This window comes from Eutrema salsugineum, unplaced genomic scaffold (assembly GCF_000478725.1).
Source record: "Eutrema salsugineum unplaced genomic scaffold, Eutsalg1_0 scaffold_9, whole genome shotgun sequence".
NCBI lineage: Eukaryota > Viridiplantae > Streptophyta > Magnoliopsida > Brassicales > Brassicaceae > Eutrema > Eutrema salsugineum.
Window position 1 is genome coordinate 4,145,308 of NW_006256342.1, and position 13,087 is coordinate 4,158,394.

Below are 13,087 nucleotides of genomic sequence, written 5' to 3' on the forward strand. Positions count from 1 at the left end.
AAACGAAGCACATCAACATACTAACTGCCCTAAGTTAAATATCAGCTCATCAACTAGTACAAACACGATAACTTGATTTATTTGACTAAACCCTTAGGCTGTCGCTGTACTAACTGGACTAAGCATTTTAATTGGTTAAAGTTTTGATTTATGATATGGTTGGATTCATTACTGGTTAAAGTAATTATATTTGTGAGGAAATGTAGTCATATAGTGTGTGTCTATCATGTCTTTCAAATGAGTTTGTCTTGGATCCTGCGAAGAAAAAATTCAAAAGTATAATAATGCGGCACTGGAAAAACCACACTTCTACTTTTAAAAATAGATGGAATTTCTCCTAAAAAGGTGTTAAAAAAAGATTTCTAAAAGTAACAAATCAGTGATCAAATAAGTACACATAAAAATTTATTTAAGAAAAAGGGGAAAAGAAAAGAAATTTTGTATTTTCACCTTTTGATTTGGTGTAAGCCAGGTCATATACCAAGAAAGACATGTCAATACAATGCATCTAGCATATACAGAAATTCATGGTAGAAGAAGTGATTTTTTTTTTATCTAGCTTCATAAAGAAAAACTAACTAATTTGACCTTTTTATTACCATCTAAGACTATATAATATATATATATATATATATATATATATTTGGCCGATTCTCTCCTTTTATTCCTTACAACCCATTAGAACTTTAGAAGAGTATTCCACCACGAATATAAAATTACAACAATTATATAAGGTCATCTTTACAACCAAGCACGCAACAAACCATTTCCTTATACAAATATAAAAGTGTTTTTTTTCCTGAATTTAAAATTGAGGTTTGTATCCATTATATAAGGTTTGGTTGCAATACAAAATTGTAATAATTGAAAATGACAACTGTGTCCTCTTCTTTTTCTTCAACTTCTCAACTCTCACCGCGAATCTTGCTCTCAAATATCTAATTTGTATTGTATAAACTAAATATATCTAAAATGAAAAATCCAAGAAAAGTATAAAACCATATTTGGAATTAGACCAACTGGCAAAAAACACTTCCCAAAACGATGTCGTATTAACGACTTATTCTTTTTCCTCGCCACATGGCTTCGTTGGATACATAAAAGCGATACAGGCGCGTCTGAGTCAGAGCGGAGAGTCTCACTCCTATTTTCTATTTTTTATTTTTTGAATTTTTATCTTTAGTTTCCGGCGGCCGTATGCGACGGCGTAATGGCTGGAGTAGCCGTCTCTCCCGACTCTCTTCTCGGCCTTATCGCTGAAATCTTCGAGATGCCGGCGAATACTGGAATGTTTAAGAAGGACTGTGCCGATCTCGCGCGGCGAGTTTGTCTCTTGACGCATTTGATTGAGGAGATTAGGGATTCTCCGGCGCCGGAATGTGATGCTTCGTCTTCTTTAATTTCACCTGAATGTGATTGGTGGTCTGATCTTGTGGTTGGCCTCCAAGCCGCGAAGCGTCTTCTATCCTCAGCCACTAGTTTCCAAGCTCAAGAGTCCTCTGTAAGCTTTCTAGCCATTCTCAACGACTGTCTTCTTCTTCAGTATCACAAAACGAAATGAAGAATTGACTCTGTTTCACATTTTGATTTTTAGTGCTTGACTTCAAACTTGTATATCGTCTAAGATTAATTTCTCTGTATAATTGTGACCCATCTTATACGAATTACGCCGGAAAATGACGTTTTTTCACGGAGGATTTAGTCAATATATTCTCTCACTCACCGACGTGTTTTGCTTCCAGATGACGAAAACATAGAAAGATCAATCAGTTTTTCTTAGATCCATTCATTGGTTTCACATGGCAGGACGTACTTTTGAAGAAGAAGTTGTAACGTGATATGTTTTTAGTCTTTTGGATTGAAAGCTGTAGTTTTTGACATTTGTGTATTCATGAGCATCTCTGAAAACACATGAACAAGTCTCTAACTTGATGTATCTTGATTGAAGGATGGGGCTGCCAAGAGAATCTCATTCCAATTCCAATGCGTTACGTGGAAGCTGGAGAAAGCATTAAGCAATTTGCCATATGATCGGTATGACATCTCTGACGAAGTCCGCGAACAGGTAAAGTTCATTCTTGAGTATGCAGACCATGTGTTTTTCCTGTTCCTTGGAGCTGTTTCTAAGGTTCTTGCTTGTAATCAGGTGGAGCTAGCAAGGTCGCAGTTGAAAAGAGCAATGCAGAGATACGGGTCATTGAATTCAAAAAAGTTCTCGACTGCTCTATCTCAGCCAATGGAGAAAGATGCCTTTAGCAACGCGAAGAGTGAAGTTACTGAGAAGTTGGAGAGTATTCAAGAAACAGTGCATTCCAACATTCCTTCATCAAATGAGAAGAAACTTGAACCACCGCGTCCGAAGAGCTCTTCCGTTTCCTTGGCCTTCTTTTTATCAAAGGATGCTGATGATGAGAACTTGGAGAAAGCAGTTACCAAGAGCAACGATGACTCAAAGAATTCGGAAAATCTCTCGATCCCAGAGGATTTCCTTTGTCCAATATCTCTGGAACTGATGAAGGATCCTGCTATTGTTGCCACAGGACAGGTCTGATTCTTTTTAAAAATATCAAATCTTTATATAGCACTTATAATGATGTATTGTCTTGACAATGAGTCTTCCCTCTTCATTGACAGACATACGAGAGGTCATACATACAAAGATGGATAGACTGTGGAAATCTGACATGCCCAAAGACCCAGCAGAAACTCCAACATTTTACTCTTACTCCAAACTACGTTCTCAGAAGCCTGATCTCACAGTGGTGCATGAAGCACAACATTGAGCAGCCAGGTAGTGGAGGTGGTTACATGAACGGTAAAACCAAAAACCCTGATGGCTCCTTGCGTGATGTAACCGGAGACATGTCCGCGATTCGAGCATTGGTTCGCAAGCTCTCTACCCGATCAGTTGAAGACCGAAGGACCGCACTTTCTGAAATCCGGTGTCTGTCAAAAAGAAGCACGGACAATCGAATTCTGATTGCAGAAGCAGGAGCCATCCCTGTTTTGGTCAAGCTTTTGACATCAGACGACATTGAAACGCAGGAAAACGCTGTCACTTGCGTTCTTAACCTCTCCATTTACGAAACCAACAAAGAACTGATCATGCTTGCAGGAGCAGTCACATCTATAGTACATGTCCTAAGAGCTGGAACCATGGTAGCTAAAGAAAACGCTGCAGCTACTCTCTTTAGCCTTTCGTTAGCTGATGAGAACAAGATCATAATAGGCGCATCAGGTGCAATACCGGCCTTGGTGCATCTGCTTGAGAGCGGAAGCGCCATAGGGAAAAAAGACGCAGCTACGGCTTTGTTTAACCTGTGTATTTATGAGGGAAACAAAGGCAGAGCGGTTAGATCCGGTATTCTAAACCCATTGGTGAAAATGCTGACCGATTCGTCGAGCCACAGGATGGTAGGTGAAGCCTTGACCATACTCTCCGTTCTAGCTGGTAATGAAGATGCTAAAGCCGCGATTTTGAAGGCAAACGCAATACCAATATTGATAGATTTTCTCCAAAAGGATCAACCGAAAAACCGTGAGAACGCAGCGGCGATATTGTTTTCTCTTTGCAAGAGAGACACTGAGAAACTGATATCCATTGGTAGACTTGGAGCTGTTGTTCCGTTGATGGAACTATCAAGAGATGGCACAGAGAGAGCTAAGCGGAAAGCTAATTCTTTGCTCGAGCTTCTTCGCAAATCATCTAAAAAATTACTCTAGATAGCTCTTAACAAATTGAGGTTCGAATTAACTTAAAGCCTCTCTGTTTTAATAAAAATTAATTTAATTCCGTTGGCTGTGTGTCTTTGATCTGTTTAAGTTGTTTTTGAAGGCTAATTCCATTTGAGAAGGTGGAAGTTATAGAGTAATGAGTATCGAACTCTTTTACTCACCTTGTATTTATTTGTTAATTTTGTAATAAAAAAGGACAACTTGTTAAGTGACAAAAAAAGAAATAGACAACTTGTTAATTCAACATTTCATATGATTAATCAGAGGTCTTTTGATTTGATTTAGCTTCACGGGCTGGTTCACGTGCATTAGTTACTGTTTCTGTAAAGAGAAGCAAATTAGCTATTGTTAATCCAATTCGTCAAAAGTCAATCAATCCTTCACGTGCCTTTGGGAAGAATTGTTTCACTAACGAAAATTTCCAGATTAATCGGAGTGATTTACGCATGTCATTTTCCCCGAAACATGGGTCACAAAACTATGGTCTTAAGTGAAGAACAGTACACATTTTTGATTTCAATTGATTATTTGAATTCCCTTTCGATAATTACATAACTTTTTGGGTTGTTTTTGATTATCTTTTCAAGATTGATAGCGAAATGCGACGTAACTTTGTCTTCCCATTGTTTTTATATATTTCAAGATTTGGCATTTTGTTGACCTAAAAAAATGGTTTACTATCATCAGCAACCAACCATAAATCCAAGATCTATAATCATCTGATCTAACACAACACCCACCTTGAACTACTGAGCTCTTAATAGATACCTAACCACAAATTTTTTTTAATCTCTTTTGTCGACTTAAGATCACATTTTTAGTAACCCTAGAAAACATTTTTCTCTAATGGGTAATTCCTTGGGAAGCAAGAAAACTGCGAAAATCATGAAGATCGATGGCGAGAGTTTCAAGCTGAAAACTCCGGTGAAAGCTGGAACGGTGGTCAAAGATTATCCTGGCCACGTTCTCTTCGAATCTGAATCTGTGAAACATTTCGGAATCAGAGCAAAGCCTTTAGATCCTCACCAGAACTTGGAATCCAAAAGGCTTTATTTCTTGGTGGAGCTTCCCAGGTATTATATTCTTCAATTTCCCCTTGGGTTAACTAATTAGGTATTGTTTTTATTCGAGTAATTATCGAAACCTACATGACAGAACATGGAAAGAGAGAGGCCCAAGAAGGGTTCGGTCGGGGATCCAGATGAGTGCTAAGGAGAGGCTAGAGAATCTGAAGCTGTCTCGTAGATCATCGTCTGATCTCTCGGTAATGAAGAAGGAGGAGGTTGACGATGAAGAGAGAGAAGTGCTGAGTAGCGTGAAGTTGAAGTTACCAAAGTGGAAAGTGGAGAAACTGAGGAAAGAGAGTGAGAGTGGCTCTGATTTCTCGAACAAGATCACAGCACTTTGTCTCCTCAACATTCCAAGTGGTTTGATTCATCAGAGACAACATTTGCTTCGTAATGGACAGGAAGAAGCTTTGGGATTGGAGAAGAAGGAGGTGTCAAATCACATGAGGTGATCTATTCTTCATAGGTTTTTTTTTTTTTAATTGAAGATCAAAGAGAAAAAAAAAAAACACCGATCCGTTTCTCAAGCCACGTTTCTTGCTTCTTTAATTATGGAAATTGCCACTAGGAAACGGATGTGCTCCCCTACTTGTGTAACCAACTTCTAGTCTATATTATTTACTCTTTTATGGTTTAGAGGCACTCAAGTCACAACTTTTTGCCGACAATCCTCTCGTATACTAAAATATAAGTCTTTGACTTTAACAAGATCCAGTCAACGTTTAGGAGCTATAAGCTTTTTTTTTTTGGTTTGGGTCATTAGCTATTACGAAATTTTTGGATCAAAAATGTAGCCATATGGTAAGAGACCCAACAAAAGAAGAAGTAAAGAAACACACAACTCTGATGTAAAGGCAAATATCAGACAATACTTCATCGATCCTCGTCAAAAATCTTGATAAAAAAAAAATGTTTTCAACGATTAAATTTGAAGCTTATCATCTTCTCATATTTGTTTTTTTTTTGGTCTAATTTTCTCATATTTGTTACACATACTTTTGATGTTTTTCATGTGTCAACAAATCTTATAATAAGGACGAACTGCAGATATAAGAAGAAGAGAAAAAGGCAAATCATTAGTAATTTTTCGTTCAATTTGGGGGCTTTAGTTTAGCCGATAATTACAATTATACAATTCTGCACTCAGAGAAACCAACACACACAACACAGAAAAAAAAAAGATAAAATTAATCAGTCATGTCCAAACCTGTATATATCTGTCTGTTAAACCAATTTCCCAATTTTTTTTTTATTGTGGAAGAACAAATTGATATCAGTAAAACAAAAGAATGATGAAAAATGGGAATTTTCTCTTTCACTCAATCAAGAGGTCCATGGCTCAGGAACAGTTAGAAAATAAGTGGTCATGGCCTTTCGAAACCTTATCTTGTACTGTTTTGGTGAGACTATGGTTGGAGCTGCGTTCTTGGGTCCACCCAAAATGCCTGAGGCTTTAACCCAAGTCTCAAGGTGCTTGTCCCATGTGTACTGTCTCATGAAGTCGATGATCCCAAGAACCAGTTCCTTACGCTCTTCATCGAACCCAACCAGCAACGAATAGTCCATTACATCCACAGACTATAAGTAAAAACCAACCAGAAGAGGATCATGAGAAAAAACGGATTGATCAAAACACAAAGTACTAAGTGGCTTGTGTAATGTAATTTGTTATCACTTACAGCTAAGAAGTTTGTGTCGTTCCATATAGCTCTTTCCAGGCTTCTCTTGGCCTTGCTTCCTAGGAATATCGGGTCTGTGCGCAGTGTCTCAAGCAGGTTCATGTCTAGCAAAACTTTATCTGTCCCGGATTTGTTTGGATTGTACCGTGACCTTGCAGATCCCTTGAGATCGTAGATTCTGGATATTCTTCTGTTGTAGAAGAGATTCTCCATCACCATCAGATCCATTTTCGTCTCTTTTCCTCCTTTAGAGTGTTTAATCGAGACCTGCAAGCCAAACCATTCAAAACAATCATTCACATGCTCAAGCATTCCATTTAAAAGCAAAGACAGTTTACATTCTCTTTATTTGTAACTTACCTGGTAGATACCAAGAATCTTAGCAAGACAAGTGGGACTCCCGGAGCTAAGAGACTCCTTCATATATTTGAAGTATTCAGGTGCAAAATCCTCAAAAGAATCCAGCTCGGTTTTGACAACTTGTTTAATGATGAACCTCTCGTCCAATGACTTGGCGAAGTAAACATTGCTTTTCCCTCCCTGTGCACACCATCTCTGACACCGGCTCAAGGATCTCACGAAGTCCACTTCGCTCGGACAGCAAGTCTTTCTCAGAGTATCAAACTGTGTCGCAAAGTAACACGTCACGGAGAACTTCACCTTACCGTCAGTGGCAGCAGGGGAAGAAGAAGATGAAGAGCGGTCGCTGAAAGAAATCGTCAAATGAGGAGACTTTTTATCGTCTTGAGAAGATCCATACACGGCGTGGTGAATGTAATCAACATCCATCGCCCCAAGAGAACGCCAAGTCGAGAAGGTGGAAGGTTCGGATTCTCTGTTATTCCAGTTGCTGCCACTAGTACTACTCGGGATGCCTCTGTTAACAACCCACTCCTTATATTCCTTGGAATTGAGAGCATACGATACAACACTTGCGGGATCATCATCATACACAGGAATCACGATATCGTTAAGGCCACGTTGAGGAATTAGCATCCGAGCACCATCAGCCATCTGAGATGCCGAGGAGATGTATGTAAGCGCTGAACCAACAATCAGATCCAACTTCTTTACTTCCAGTGGCAACATTTGTGAGTATGTCCTCATCACATTTGAAACAGGGTCCCTCACCATATTCCTGTACTCGCCAGAAGCGTGGAAAGATCTGAGTGTCGAGAGATACAAAGAAGATGGTGGCAAACCTTTTTGGATCCGTTCTTGAAACCGTATCGCTGAATCAAACGACTGGACTCGGATTGGCCTGGCGAGCCTCCGGAGGGGAGAGTTAGCAGCTGAAAAGCCTTCTGTCTCGGCAATTGTCTCGGCTTTCTCTAGAGTATGAAACGAGCCCAACCAAGCAGAATCTATCCTCTCAGACAGAGAAGAGCCTGGGGAGAGCATATTTTCAAGATCTTTGTTATCATTATTAGCTTCTGCATCAGATTGGGACGCTTTTCCTTCCCCAGCCTCTAGACCTTCTTGCCGTCTACGGTCAGTCTTTGGAGGATCCTGCATCTCCGGATTCCGGGAAGCATTGTCACCACCAGTTTTTAAAACAGATGCTTTTTTGAGCTGAGAGTTTAACAAGTAAAGCTGATGGTCCCAAGCATGAGAACCAATCATGAGTGCCCGTCTCAGTCGATTCAGCTCTAGAATATCCAAACTCCCCTGAATTTGCAGATTCTCCAAAAAAATAGGTTGCAGCGCATCCTGTTCACGATGAGGAAGATTCCATCAAATACAATGCAACATGCAAGCAATCTTTAACAAAGAGAAACAGAAGGAACAGGAATGATGATGCTCACATCGTATTCATCTTTTTCCTTCACGAGTTGATCTTTTAATCCCACTATGCGACTCTGGAGATCAGAGGCTTCAGATTGGTCAGCCTCAAGTAAGCTGCTTTTCTCTTCCATGCGGTTGAGCATACCAGATATCTCCGCATACATACTCCGCATTTTACTCATAAGCTGTAGAATGCACAAACAGAAAGTATATATGAGCTTTGGCCTTTGCATATCCAAAACAGAAAGCAAAAGGGATTTAAAGTTATTTCTTAAAATCCACCTCGGCTGCTTCTGTCCGTATCCAATCTTGTTGAGGATGGCTGTTGAATTCAAGCATTGACGGGGGCAGGAAGACAGTAAGTATATTGATGGGAGAATACCTAAAGAAAGCAACCATGTTCCCAAATCTAAAAAAAAACAATAAAAGCCATAACATTATTAGTACTTTAACAGCATTGAGATAACTCTAGAGAATGAGATTATAAAGGTGTTTTACCCATAGAATCGAAGGCAGTCTCTCTGAAGCGAATGGCCACAGGATGCAACACGATTCGCAGTCGCATGATTTGAAAAGCTAAGTTCCAGAAACTTTCCAAAGGACAGTCCCCATGCCGCATCAGACATAACTACTCTACGAGTAGCAGGTGGGACTCCATCTACATGTGCACATCGTAAGCAGCGATGCCACATCCATATCTTCCCATCTTGTTCACCAGGAAGCTTCATGGAAGAGAGACGCCTAACATTGATAGTAAGATTTCCATTCTGATGAGAATAGCAGAGGACATGCGCATCAACAAGCTCCTTACATGTTCTACAGCTGGAAGTCTGTATACAAGTGGGAAACAGAAAAGGTGGTAACTTTTAAACTGCTTAGGTCATGCCATTTAAGAAAGACGAAAAAGGTGGAAGCACATTTTTAGATGAAAGAGCTACCTGATCGAAAAGATCATCCTTCAGATATTTTCCGAGAGGCTTATCAAAGGATCCATAGAACTTAATACGCAAGAGTCGCGAGCGTTCACATACTGATTCTTTCAAAACACAACGGCTTGAAAACGAGACCAGTATGCTCTGATGAGAATCTGCTGCTGAGAAATATTCACTAGAACCATCATCTTCATCGAATCTTTCATGTTGTGGCAAATCATGGGTGTTCACTAATTGGTTCTCTTCTTCACCTCTCGGTGTTTCAGGGATTTCTCTACTTAAGCACACGGTGGGTTCATGCAACTCATCTAACTGATTCACCAAATTATCGGATAAATTTCCATTCAGGGCATCAGATTGCTCAGTGTCAACTTCACAAGATATCATGTCAGAAGACGATGGGAATATCTGACTCGGATCAAAATCCTCAGACAACGATTCACAAACCTCATGCTCTGGCATCGGCACCGTATTTTCATCTTCTAGTGCAGCTGTATCATTAAAAGCTTGACCATCTTTTTCTGTAGGAGAATACGTTACTAGGGAAATGCCATCATCAATCATTCTCCTTTCTGATGCTGACCGAACCATCCCCGGTTGCTTCAGTCTAATTTTAGGCAGAGAAGCACCTTCATCCGCAAGGAATGAAGTTTCCAATGACAAGTGATAAGCTGCAAATACTGCGTACTGAATAACATGCTTAACCTTCTTTAGCTCTTCGCGACTACTGCCCCTGAGCACAACCTACACAAGTTTCAGAAACGTCTGGTCAGAGATTGAGGAGCCACAAAGATCCAAGCTTTACGAAAAAGAAAATAGCTTTGAAATCAATAAATGAGCATACCGTGCAGCCTAGGCGCCTAGGACACCCTTCAAAGTACATCAAGGTCCTAGAAGGTTTTCTGTTTGACTGATTACCAGCTTCATGTAGCTCCAGCACTTTCTCAGTCCGGAATAGCTCACAGTGCCCCACTCGAGCTGTAGAAATACTATCTACTGAGGGACAAAGAACAGCACCGGTGCAACGGGCTATTTGGTCCAGCAACGACCTTTTCACATTGAGCACCAACGAAATTTCCTTCTCTAGAAGGTATTGCTGAGCATATGAAGATACACTTTTCTCTACCAGGAGAACATTAGGACGAAGGGACTCAATTTTAGCTATAATCGCCTTGAGATGATCATTTTCCTGTCCGACACAAAAAAATTCAAACAGTTTCATTCAGCTTGTTTATCAGAGCTTATAAGCAGCCATCCTTAAAGAATAGCAAAAGACCAAACCTGTTGAAGCAACGTGTTAAAGGACGCTAACTGGCCTGCAGCTCTCTGATACTCAAGAGACCCAGCTAAAAGCAGCACCCTTGGGTTTTTGTACTGTGACGTCATCCGCTTGTGAGTTATGTTCTTGCTACACACTATTCCCCTGATGAGGATGCTGCAAAAACAAGCTATTCAATTAGTAATGATTAGAGAGTGGCAACAGTAAGAAAACAAGAAATTTAAAAAGGTAATTCTACCTCTCGTTTTGATTTCCAGATGCTACACATTTTATTTTGACATAATTCCCAGGATCCATACTGCCGCCTGCACGAGTGTCTGGCTTTACAAAGTTTGCAGCCTGCCACGCAAGAGCAGTGACAATATCCAGCCAGTCACCGGCACTGCCATCATCACATGGACTAAGTTCCTCTCCACGTAATAACTCTGCAACAAGAGCTCGGAAATGGTCATGCACCACTGTTCGAAGAGGTTCATTACTGTTTTCTCCCAGTTTCTCTCTTGTAGGAACGTGGCTAGAAAAGCTACTACTCAATGAAAACTCGGTAGCAGAGTCCCCAATATCATCATCTTCGTCATCATATGCAAAGTAATTACTCTCAGCATCATCATTCTCATCTTCAGGCGGTGGAGGATACCAGATGCGGCCGTTGTTCTCAAAATCCAACGGCTGTTGTTGCAACATACCCTCCTCCTCGTGACTCTGAGCCTCCTGATCTGGCTTCGTTAAATCACCAGCCATGAGTTGTTGTTCTTGATGATGATCAAAAGAACCAACAGTAGGGCTCAGGTCTTTCGCGTGCTGTACAAAGCGCCCAAGAGGACTAAAATTGTTCCTTAATGGACTGTCGTGCGGACTTGACCCAGCAGAAGATTTACAACTAAAAAGCTCATGTCTAGCACTAACACTACCCGACTCTATATCTGAACTGTCCTGATAGTATTCACTCGAAGGGCTTAAGAACTGTTTACCACAATTCCTACCTTCTTCTTCCTCTCCCCTGCAGAACACACACAACTCAAACATGAGACACACTTACTCCAACATGTTCAATGACTCATAATTGACTATAAAGGTCAAAACTTTTTCAAAGAGAATCAAGATTAAGCAATGATACCTACCTGCTAGGATAGCAACGGATAGAGGCGATATTCCTGCAATCACGGATTTCAAGACTCGATGCAAGATTCTCGCTTTGTGCGAGGGAAGGCGGATCGGGGCTATCTCGAGGATGAACCTTATCATAGCTCTTTCCCTTTAACTCACGAACCTCACCATCACATTCTCTGCACATCTTCTTGCAATCTTCTTGCCTCTCCTCTGTATCAGATTCAGAGTAACAGCTCTTGCACCACAAACGGCCACAACTAAGGCAGCAGTAGCCATGGAACAAACCACCGTCGAGCTTGGTTCCACAGTCATGGCACATTTTGGAAACGATTGGCATAGTTTTGAAGTCTTTAGAAGAAGAGAAATACAAAGAAGAATCGCTTGAATCCGAAGTTATCCAAGACCTAACCTTATCAATTAGATCTAGCAGTGAACCATCAGGTATTCCCATAAACAATCAAATATTCTTACTTACAAGAAAAAACCCTCTCACTCTCTCTCTCTCTATTTCCCCTCAGATTATTAGTGGAAACTAAAACAAAATAAAATCTGTGACTTTGATTTTTTTTTTTTTGTAAGAAGTATGAAAATTAAAAAAAAAAATCCCCCACAACAAAAATGGTGGGTAGATTTGGATGAGAAACAGATTCTTTCTTTCTTTCCTTTTTGTTCTTTTTTTCAAGCAAAAACGAAGTCCTACATCAATTCCAAATATCAAACCCTAGATCAAAACCCCCCAATTTCAACTACTAGCCAATCTTTTTTAAGTAATCATAGACCAAGAAACAGATCCGATACCAACAACCCAAGAAAACTTTATTAGATAGAATATCAAGAAGAAGAAAAAAAAAAGGACCGAGAACGATTCTTGACTTTCTCCTCGATCACAGCTTTAAAAATCCGGAGAAATAAAAGGAACAAAATAAAAAGAAAGAGTGAAATTGAAGAAGAAGAAGAAGAAGAAAAGGGAAAGTGAAGAAAAAAATGGAAAAATTAAAGACTGGGCAAAATGAGAATCAAAAGGAGGAAGAGAAGAAGTACAGAGAAGGTTCCTTTTCTACCGGATTTAGCTCGCATCTCGAAAACCACTTTGAAAGAATTTTCTTTCTTAATCTTCTCTTCTAACACATAATTTATATTGCTTGCTTTGCTTCTTCTTCTTCTTCTTCTTCTGTATATTTTTCTTCTATTTTTATTTTCTTGAATTACAGATGATCCATCCAGCTATGGTAGATTTCTAGAGAGAAGCGATTCCTTATACTGCTCCGCCATTAACTGTTCACACCTTTTCTCTCTCCTCTGTTCCCTTGCCTTTTTTTTTATTTGCTATCCAATTTTTTATAATTCCAACTAGGGTTTATACACATTTTTTATAAAGAGATTATTTGATTTTAAAATTTAAACTGAGTTTGATAGTTTTTTAATTATTTTTTAAATGGATTTGAAAATGAAAAACATGACAAAGACCTCAAAGTCGTTTTTTTCTTTTATTTGACAAGA

At 39.7% G+C, this 13,087-nt stretch overlaps 3 protein-coding genes across 3 annotated transcripts; 2 read left to right on the forward strand and 1 right to left on the reverse strand.

The window, feature by feature from the left end:
- Positions 1-1,141: 1,141 nt before the first annotated feature.
- On the forward strand, positions 1,142-3,947 carry LOC18009001 (U-box domain-containing protein 10). The gene is made up of 4 exons (XM_006390752.2): positions 1,142-1,501; positions 1,949-2,065; positions 2,147-2,545; positions 2,635-3,947. The coding sequence occupies exons 1-4, from the start codon at positions 1,211-1,213 to the stop codon at positions 3,721-3,723; spliced, it is 1,896 nt and encodes a 631-aa protein (XP_006390814.1). The 5' UTR covers positions 1,142-1,210; the 3' UTR covers positions 3,724-3,947.
- Positions 3,948-4,446: 499 nt separating this feature from the next.
- On the forward strand, positions 4,447-5,351 carry LOC18009006 (uncharacterized protein At1g66480). The gene is made up of 2 exons (XM_006390753.2): positions 4,447-4,808; positions 4,891-5,351. The coding sequence occupies exons 1-2, from the start codon at positions 4,582-4,584 to the stop codon at positions 5,252-5,254; spliced, it is 591 nt and encodes a 196-aa protein (XP_006390815.1). The 5' UTR covers positions 4,447-4,581; the 3' UTR covers positions 5,255-5,351.
- Positions 5,352-5,867: 516 nt separating this feature from the next.
- On the reverse strand, positions 5,868-12,916 carry LOC18009373 (putative 1-phosphatidylinositol-3-phosphate 5-kinase FAB1C). Its single transcript, XM_006390754.2, has 11 exons — positions 11,599-12,916; positions 10,716-11,477; positions 10,480-10,633; positions 10,043-10,387; positions 9,205-9,942; positions 8,765-9,096; positions 8,549-8,675; positions 8,287-8,451; positions 6,842-8,191; positions 6,482-6,748; positions 5,868-6,380 (listed from the first exon to the last, which is right to left on the reverse strand). Exons 1-11 carry the CDS (start codon positions 12,036-12,038, stop codon positions 6,126-6,128), a joined length of 4,935 nt encoding a protein of 1,644 aa, XP_006390816.1. The 5' UTR covers positions 12,039-12,916; the 3' UTR covers positions 5,868-6,125.
- Positions 12,917-13,087: the final 171 nt, after the last annotated feature.